The 10,168-nt window shown below is 34.2% G+C and overlaps 2 protein-coding genes across 2 annotated transcripts; one reads left to right on the top strand and one right to left on the bottom strand.

The window, feature by feature from the left end:
• Positions 1 to 1,054: 1,054 nt before the first annotated feature.
• Positions 1,055 to 4,779, top strand: LOC107840427 (galactinol synthase 1). Its single transcript, XM_016684287.2, has 4 exons — positions 1,055 to 1,750; positions 3,379 to 3,702; positions 3,819 to 3,953; positions 4,243 to 4,779. Exons 1-4 carry the CDS (start codon positions 1,448 to 1,450, stop codon positions 4,480 to 4,482), a joined length of 1,002 nt encoding a protein of 333 aa, XP_016539773.2. The 5' UTR covers positions 1,055 to 1,447; the 3' UTR covers positions 4,483 to 4,779.
• Positions 4,780 to 5,670: 891 nt separating this feature from the next.
• On the bottom strand, positions 5,671 to 9,462 carry LOC107840467 (ADP-ribosylation factor 1). The gene is made up of 7 exons (XM_016684338.2): positions 9,400 to 9,462; positions 8,424 to 8,583; positions 7,706 to 7,776; positions 6,435 to 6,554; positions 6,153 to 6,271; positions 5,958 to 6,039; positions 5,671 to 5,863 (listed from the first exon to the last, which is right to left on the bottom strand). Exons 2-7 carry the CDS (start codon positions 8,569 to 8,571, stop codon positions 5,858 to 5,860), a joined length of 546 nt encoding a protein of 181 aa, XP_016539824.1. The 5' UTR covers positions 8,572 to 8,583; positions 9,400 to 9,462; the 3' UTR covers positions 5,671 to 5,857.
• Between the last annotated feature and the right edge of the window lie 706 nt (positions 9,463 to 10,168).

Here is a 10,168-nt window from a genome sequence, read left to right as displayed (position 1 = left end):
ACTTTTGTTTAAATATATCAAATTTGGAAAATGCAAGTTCTAATATAGTAAATCAAACAGTGTATAAGAAATAATATTAGCATAAATAATACAAATATTACGAATACAAGCATTATTAGTACCAACATTATTAGTATATTCTATCAGCATTATTTTTGTACACTCTAATAAACGACTCCACGTTTTAATGGAAGGAACATATACAAAAATAAAGTTTAATAAAATATCTACATAAGTATGTTTTATCGTGTTCTCAAAATCAAATAATTTAAATTAATATGAAAGATGGTAACTTATAATTTTTTATTTTATATAATTTCTGAAACATTTAAAATTTGAATTTAAAATATTAATTTAGTTTAACTTCAAAGAACAAGTTGACAAATAAAAGAAAAGGAGAAAATGAAAGCAAATGATGTCTATGGCGGCTTAGTAAGAGAATACAATGTAGGTTATTAATTGTAATCCACATGTGTGATGTAATATGCAATGATTAGATAACTCTTTATTTTTTTCAACAATTATTCTTCATTTTATACAATAAATGTCAAGTCTTATTTATCAATTTTAATCTCAAATTTTTTACTTAATGTAGCAAATCTCGATCATATGATTAAAGATATAAACTTTTAAATGCATCAAATTTTGTTGTTTATATGAGTAAGTTATACATAATATCTTGTACGACTTGATTCCTTGTAATATACTACCACGTAGTTAATATATTTTGTGTATTCATGTTTTATAATTCATAATTAATATCAATGTAATTTACTATATACAGTAAAAAATAACTTAACATTGAACTCATACTGACACGGGTCTTGCACCTCTAGTTTAAACACTAGAAGTAGTTCTTTTATAATAAAATAAGGAGTATAATTGAAGACAATTCTTTTTTTTTTTTTCCTTTTCGTCTTAAATTCATAAAGAATATTTGTTTTGGGACAAATTTCTGTTGAGCATTTATTTTGGCGTTATTAAGTAGGATTTTTTGAGAATTAAGCACTAGAAGTAGTTCTTTTATAGTAGTAAAAAAAGGAGTATAATTGAAGAAAATTCTTTCTTCTTTTTTTTTTTTTTTTCCTTTTCGCCTTAAATTCATAAAGGATATTTGTTTTGGGACAAATTTTTGTTGAACACATATTTTGGAACAGAAAATGTAATTACTATTTTAGTAGTACAACATAACCACAGTTCCAGAATCTTCCCGCAGGTTCAATCCCAACCGTCAGATTAAATATAAAAGCACCCACGTGTTCGGCCACAATCCAATAATTAATCACAACAATCCAACTCCTAACGTTACTTGTAATTCACCTCTATATATTATTACACCATCTCCCCCTAACCAATTTGTTCAAAGCAAATCACCAACACAAAATCAATCAAATATCCTCATTAGCTTTGTCATAATTCCTTCATCACCTTCTTTTTCCTGATTACCATGGCTCCATCTATTGCTAGAACAGGGCAAAAACTGATGGACAAGGCCTACGTGACCTTTTTGGCTGGTGATGGTGACTATGTGAAAGGTGTTGTTGGGTTAGTAAAAGGTTTGAGGAAGGTTAAATCGGAGTATCCACTTGTGGTGGCAGTTCTGCCGGATGTGCCGGCAGAGCACCGCCGTATACTGCAAGAGCAAGGGTGCATAGTGAGGGAGATTGAGCCTGTTTACCCACCTGAAAACCAAACTCAATTTGCTATGGCTTATTATGTCATCAACTACTCTAAGCTTCGTATATGGGAGGTAAGTGGGCTCCATCTTTTGACACGTGTCTTATTTATACACTTGCACCTCATGTTTCTAGTGTTGCTACGTCAGATTATTATTTACACGTGGATGACCCAGTTAGTCTTCTATACTATCCTGCACAAAATGCAGATTCTAACGTAGGATTTGGATTATTTTCGTTATTTAAATTAATTCATTATATACGATATTCTAACTAACTTAAAATATAATTAAGTTGGTGTTTTACAATAATTTGTTTTCGATATGAAAAATTTCTTGGTAGGAATCATAGCATCGGATGAGAATAAAACAATTGTTTCAATTTATTTGATCTAATTTTTTTTTAATCCTTTTGTAAAAGAATGACATCTCTTTTTAACAACTCTTTCCTTCAACTTTTCACTTTGATATATTTAATCACATTTATTTTCAGACACAAAAGTTAAAAATCTTTTCTATTTTTAAACTTTCTGTCGAATCAAAACAAATCAAATCAATTTGGAGCGGATGAATTACTGTCGAATCAAAATAAATCAAATCAATTTGGAGCGGATGAATATATTTATTCATGCTTGTTTATCTTTCGATTTTAATTTATTTGGTATCATTTGACTTAATACAAAATTTTAAACAAAGAGATTTTTTGAAATTTTTTGGCCTAAAATACTCATTGACCATTAGTATTATTTTTTTTTTGGGGGGGGGGGGTTATTAAATTGTTTTTAACTATCAAGACTTTGAGCCTGTTTGGATTGGACTATCTTAAGTGCTTTTAAGCTAAAGATAACTTTCAAGCACTTTTGGGATGTTCTATAAAATTTAAAAAGTGTTTATAAGCGCTTAATTTTAACTTATACTAAAAATTAGTCTAGGAATCATAATTTAAGGCTTTTGGCTACAATATTAAAAATTCTAAGTTAGAAATTCTAACTAGGACTTATAAGCCAAAAGCCGGGCACTGCAAGTCTACTTACCTGACAATTGACATACAAAGTAACTGTCTTCCTGTAACATGTTACTTCCTCCATTACATAATAAATGAATTATTGGACTTTGACATACAAATTAAGAAAAACAATCAAAGACATAAATTTAACATAGTTCTTCATTTTTATCCTTGTTCGAAGTAGAGAATCATATTTATTTTATTTTTTTCAGTTGATGGGCCCTTGGTTGTTAACTTCTCAAGCGTAAATTTGAAAAAAAAAATTTGATGATTCACTTATTTTGAAACACCAAAAATACTCTAATAATTCATCTATTATGAAATGGAGGGTATATTAATATATCGATTGTCCCTAAATTTAGATTATAAGTGGTCAAGTTTAATTTGAGTTCATCTGTTACATTGACGATTAGTGTGTTAAATGGTAAATTTGAAATTGAGGCATATAGTTGATCAATTGAGGATTGTTGCACAGCTTGGCGGACCTACAATGCAACGACGTGTGGTTCAGTGAACACAGTACTAGTTTTTTACTATTAAAAAATCTACTAAATATTTATAAATACTTGAATATACTATAAGGTGACCTAGTTACTATTGTCTATTAAAATTTGATGTCACTGTGGGAACTTATTAACTTCACATTCCGGATATGCATTTGGGTTGTTGACATATATTTAACATTACATGGATGCAGTTTGTGGAATACAAGAAGATGATATACCTGGATGGTGACATTCAAGTGTATGACAACATAGATCATCTCTTTGATTTGCCAGATGGATATTTCTATGCAGTAATGGACTGTTTCTGTGAGAAAACATGGAGTCACACACCTCAGAACAAAATCGGCTACTGCCAACAGTGTCCGGACAAGGTCAAGTGGCCTACTGAGGAATTGGGTCAGCCACCATCCCTTTACTTCAATGCTGGAATGTTTGTGTTTGAGCCTAGCCTTCATATTTATGAAGACCTATTGAAGACTCTCAAGATCATCCCTCCTACTCCTTTTGCAGAGCAGGTATCTAGCTTTTTGTTCATCTAAATATATCTTGTCTCATATTGGTTGGTCAAGCGCGTAACCCTTATAGATTAAGGTAATTGACTGATTGATTATATACATGAAAAATTTGGCAGGACTTCCTGAATATGTATTTCAAGAACATCTACAGACCGATACCACTAATTTATAATCTCGTTCTAGCAATGTTATGGCGTCATCCCGAGAATGTTGAGCTGGATAAAGTGAAAGTTGTACACTATTGTGCTGCGGTGAGTAACTCAACTCTTGAACTCCTGTGTTACTCCATCCATCTCAATTTATACTTTAAAATGAGAAATAAAGACCTTTTGAACGTGTGATCTAAAACGAGATACTGATGTTTGTGTGGCTTTAGATCATCTCATTGAAGTTAAAAAAAAAAATTCAGATATAGAAAGATATCAACACTTTTTGGGACGGACTAAAAATGAAAATGCATTATATGAATTGAGACAGTAATGTTTAGTACAAAAACAAAAAGAGCACAAGTGCTGATTTTGAATAATAATGATGGAGCAGGGATCAAAGCCATGGAGGTACACAGGGAACGAAAAGAACATGCAGAGGATGGATATAAAATTACTGGTGAAGAAGTGGTGGGACATTTACAACGACGAATCCCTGGACTACCAGAGACCAGTTGGCACGAACCAGGTGATAGGTGCAGCTGGAGCAGTGAACCAGCTGCAACCATTGATTGCTGCTGCTATGACCCAGGCTAGCGCGGTTAAATACGTCACTGCTCCATCCGCTGCTTAGCTTTGGACGACTCTACTACATTGCACTACGTTAGGTTAATTAATGTCCCATTCCCACAAAGAACAAACAAAAAAAAGGTGGACCTCTAAAAAAGGTTCCTGGATATTCAAATTGATAGCGTGAACGGACAACAAATGGTTGAGAGGGAGTGGAGAGAGGCGGAGGAAGCTGTTAGTAGTTTTGCAGGTTCTTTCGAGTAAATGAAACTGTGGATGTTTTGTTTCACTTCCGATTTCCTTGTATTTGGACTGAAATATGAGAGTTGGTTCATTATGTAAAGTATGTTTGGCGTACCTAGACTCTGGTTTTGTTCTTCATTGCAGTTTACATTTTCCATTCAACTAATTGTTCCATTTCCTTTCCCACTCTTACGGCCGCACGAGGATTTTAATTTTAATCAGTTTGTGATCAGGCAGCATGAACATATCTTTGTCAATATAGTCCTAATGTCAAAAGATGGTGGGGTTGCAAGCCGTAACACATCTTCAAGTATCTTTGTGGTGTAAATGAAAATCGATCATGAATGTGAGCCATTATACTATTCCAGAACGGAACGAGCTAGACTTCTAAAGTGGAGAGGGTGGGCAAGAATAATAACGAGTAAACGAAGAATGTAGTATAACTTGGCTACTTTAACGTTGAAAGACGACCAATGAATTAACAAATACCCAAAACAATATAGAAGGCAATTTGAACAATGTGAAACACTCGAACACCTTTTAGTTGATTTTTCATCTTCCTTTGTAACTAGTGAGAAGCTAATATTGCTCTTTTAAATTGTCCTTTGACATCACTAATATTTGCTATTTTAATTCAAATTGTTCAACAAGAACTCGCCTATGGCGGCAACAGGCTTATTGCAAATCCAAACATATTCAATGACGCACAAATTTCACGGAGTAAATTGCACTTCAGCTCCATTTTTTGTTATATATAAGCAACATAAAATTATGGAGTGTAAAGCCATGTTTAGCCAACCAAAACTAGTTCCTTGTTCTGTTTTACTGAAGCAACATGATTAGTGATTCTATATAACATTGGACATAAGAAGCCCTTGAATATAAACATGGGACATCAATCAGAGGTGTGCTAATGAATACTTGGAGTTGCCCCGCTATCCTTCCCAGCCAAGAAGAAAACAACTAGAGCATATGCACAACAGAATGGAGCAACTGATCCAGAGACAAATTAATAACCACTAAGATGATTAAATTCAAAAATTATTTTGACACTGCAGAAGACAGTAAGGAATCCTTGAGAAACAAAACATTGGACAAAAGAAAGATAACAAATAAACCGTTTACAAGTAATTGACAAAGCCTATTCTCTCTGGGTTCACTACTCCATAATCCAGAGTCCAAAGATGATTAAGCCTCTATGCCTGTAAATTGGAATTTAGCAATAATGAGTTAAAATCACATTGTATCTGATTAGGTAGTAGTATGACAGTAAGAACTTGAACATTACACGCTCACCTTATTTGCTATGTTGTTTGACAGCCAATCAAGCCCTTCATACAGACCTTCACCAGAAGTTGCACAAGTGCTCTGAATGTACCTGCATGCGGAAGCAATAAACCGTTAATGCATTGAGCTCCCAAAACTTAAAGAGAGATGGAGAAGGAGGACTGCATGGTCGTGGGTTTTGGGCGGGTTGCCGAGTTTATGTACCAGTGACGCTGGCGGAGAGAATGGAGTCCAAGCTTGTCAGTTATCTCTGCTGCATTCATAGCATTTGGAAGATCTTGCTTGTTAGCAAACACTAGCAGAACAGCATCCCTCAATTCATCCTGTGAAGGTCAGGACAATATTAGAGTTAAGTCTCCTTTTAGCTTATTGCAATAGGGAGGAATCAAGCACAAATTTGCTCTCACTCAACACTGGGGCAATACTACTTGATCGCAAAAATTGTTACATCAAAATCGGAAGAGAGACTTGAAAGTTGCGATATACCTCATTCAACATCCTGTGAAGCTCATCCCTAGCTTCAACAACACGATCTCTGTCATTGCTATCAACAACAAAGATGAGCCCCTGGGTATTTTGGAAGTAGTGTCTCCACAAAGGACGAATCTGAGATCACATATACATTTCTCATTAGAACTTTCCCAATATCCCTTATGTCAAATTCATCCTTAAATCTCCTTGAGTCTGGGAGTTAATATTTTTGATAATCAACAATGACAATTGCAAGATAAAAACATCAAAACTAGTTGATTGGCACAAAAGTCTTTTCTGTTTTGTTAGTATATTACTCATTTAAAGGTTCTAATTGTTTCTTCTACCTCACTACCAGATGTTTATATATATTTCTCACTTTACACCAAACCCTATATATTCTTACAATTCAGAGAATTCTCGTTTTTTCCTTCAGGTAATGTAAGGATTCTTTCTTTTCTTTCCCTCTCCGGGGTAGAAGATAAGGGTGGAGAGTTTCCAAGTCAAGAAATGTCTTCAGTATCTTATTAAACAATTAATAAGCAAGTTAGCACTACTACATAAGAATAATATCCATAAGTTGGGTTTGGAGGGGGTTGTGAAATCTTTAAGTGACCATAGCACATGAGCCAAAACCTTCGAGAGAATTACAGCTTGCTTCCAAAGCTGACTCAATTTCTCTACATTTAGTCCTGCCCAATTGAATCATTTACTTCCTTTTCATCAAGTATCACAAGATAGAGATTTTGTACTTTATTTAAATATAATATAAAGTCAAATAGAGAATTCATTTTATGTTAAGTACAATTTAAGTATAATCTATTATAGACTCTGACATGAGCTTATTACACGAATAACAACAATAAGTAGTTCAGAGTGTTTTCTCCCTTTGACATTTTTTCAGGTGGACAATGTGAATGTGACGTGGGGTTGGAAGTACACTGCTTCTGCTGGTGCGTATTTCCAACTTTCTATAAAATGAAGTTGTTGAAAACAAAAAGCAATACTTTCCTGTAACTAATTTGCCTAATCAGAAAAGAATTGTTTGATCTTGGAAATTAACAATTTGAGCGGGTTCAAACAGAGCCAACTCAACAAGCTTGCACAGCTCATAACACCCTATGCCTAAAGCATCAAATTCCTACCTCGAATGGTCAATCCAAACAAAGTGATTGATTAACCTTGGTTCGATTCCAAGGCCTTAATAAGTTTAACAACAGCATAGTCAACTATTTTCACAAGAAACCAAAGGATGGAGAATGCTGAATGTATTCCAGAACACATACCTTATCTTGACCCCCAACATCCCAAACTGTAAAGCTAATGTTCTTATATTCCACGGTCTCCACATTGAAACCTGAAATGCATGGTAGCTGGCATTCAATAACAAGTGTAAAGGCAATAGCAAGAATTGTGGCGTATATTCATAAAAATTACGAAATAATAAACTATAGAATGAAAGCCATCTTTCTTTTGGGGACTAGTATTATAGTTTATTCCTATCCTTACGAATCAGACACTACTATGCTATTCCCAATATTTGAATTAGGACTCTTTACTTTGTTTATTGGATTCGATAAGAATTCCTTTCAACCAAGAGGAGGTGAATTTGGATATATTACCCAAATGGTTAGCTCCATCTATAAATCTTTTGCATCAAAAGTCGAATAATTTGATGGATTGGAATGGATTTTTAAAGAATGTGGTTCAAATGAAAAGTCATTTTCTTTAGGGGAGAATGGTATTGTAGAATAAAGCAACTAATTGTTTGGATAGATACCAAATAACACATAACAAATAAACCAAAGAACTAAATCCAACTTCTGGTGAATTGCACAATGAAAAGCCAGTTAAAGCTAGAGTTGATTGGAAAGACGACAAAAACAGCACCAATCAATTTGTACAAGAAATTGAAAAAGAATAAATCTTTAAGCCGATCAAAGCAGACTTAGATGCCTCATATAGAACATCTGAAAAAATCGAACACAAATGTTAGTAGCATACCAATGGTAGGAATGGTGGTGACTATCTCTCCAAGTTTGAGTTTGTACAAAATGGTTGTTTTACCAGCAGCATCAAGACCCACCATCAGTATGCGCATCTCCTTCTTGGCAAAAAGCCGACTGAAAAGCTTGCCAAAAGACAGCCCCATCTTTGAATCTTGCTGCACGTTTCACAACGTTTAAACAACTTGCTAGCAGAATTAAGGAGGTATACACACATCTATAAGTTGTAACACATTATTAGTAAACAAATCGTAAGATGTGTAAAATAATCTGTGTCATCAATTAACACGCTCGTCAAATAATTTTACTTACGTCACAGTAACATAAAGAGGTAAAAATAAATCAAATAGAAAATCAAATAAATAAAAAACAACCGTAATAAAAGCAAGGATGAACGGGTGTTCCTAAGAACCAGTGACTGACTTTTGAGCAGATCCTATATTTGTATTGAGAAATTAAGTAAATATATAAGAAATAGGACTTGGGGATTCATTAACAAAATACGTAGTTAGTCCAATGGCAGGTCAGGGGTACAAACCCTTTGGTGGCCGTATAGGCCTCCATTTTGTCTCTTTTTATTTTTTAAACTTGAGATGAGTAGGACCCACAAATTTCAAATCCTGCATCCGTCTAGGAAATAATGAGAAGGTTGATCGGATCAATTTTAGCAGATCCACTAATTATATTTTACAGAAATTGAGTGATATGGTTACAAAACAATGACAGTTTGATGTACTACGAGATTAGATCAAAACGCCGGCACAAAAATCAAAGCGGGGGGATTTCAGATCGATGCAAACAAAATTCAATAAATGCGATCCGTAGTACACAATTGATAAAGCGAATAAGGAGAATTCAGATCGAAAAACAATCATTAATGAATTTCAAGTCGTCGGATCTAGGAATATAGACATTCGATCTATCTATTATGCAGCAGATTAATTCACAAAGAGGAGAAAGGAAAAAGTAGTTACCAGAGAAAGAGGAGAGAAATGAAGAAGCAGAGATCTCGTTCTCGTTCTCGTCCTCCCTGGAGCTGTCTACTTTGTTTGGGTGGTGCAGAAGAAGAATAATTAGAATGCTCCCCACGATTTATAAGGGGACGACTCCAGCTAACCCCACTATACGCGCTTCCAGCTCTAATTTCTCACCCTTCTACTTGCCCTATTTGCAACATTTCCCCCTTAACTAGTCACAAATTACGGAATTCTATCCTCCGAGTTTTTTCTCTCTTTTATGTTTTTTAGGCTAACTACGAGATTATAATATTAAAAAAAAAAAAGATTCATACAAGGGACCAATCGAACAAATTTTTAAAAGTACAGAATTCTGAGTTAAAATACAAATATAGAGTCTATGCTGGTGTAGATGGCATCATGTGTACTAATGGCTCGCGATAGATATCATTAGGCAAGCATGGCCATGAGGTACTTCTCAAAAAGATCTCCATTGGATGCTCTGCCGTCAGATTTATTATCGTGTCAGTGAGTTTATCTGAAAGTTGATTTAGCTCTTTATAGATATATCGAATTAATGATCTGTTGAAAAACTTGATCATGTACCTGCAATTATCAACAAACAAAAAGCCAGGGAAATTACAATCGTAAACTAATTGTGTAACGATCTGTGCTTAATATTTAATTGGAGTGATTTAAGATTCAATGTAAGTGTGATTTCGGTCCTTAAAGGATTACATGTAATTCAAAGTTGAAGAGAGTTGTTGGAGTGATTGTGCTAGAGAAG

Source organism: Capsicum annuum, chromosome 1, assembly GCF_002878395.1.
Source record: "Capsicum annuum cultivar UCD-10X-F1 chromosome 1, UCD10Xv1.1, whole genome shotgun sequence".
NCBI lineage: Eukaryota > Viridiplantae > Streptophyta > Magnoliopsida > Solanales > Solanaceae > Capsicum > Capsicum annuum.
This window is presented reverse-complemented; position numbering and strand designations above follow the sequence as displayed.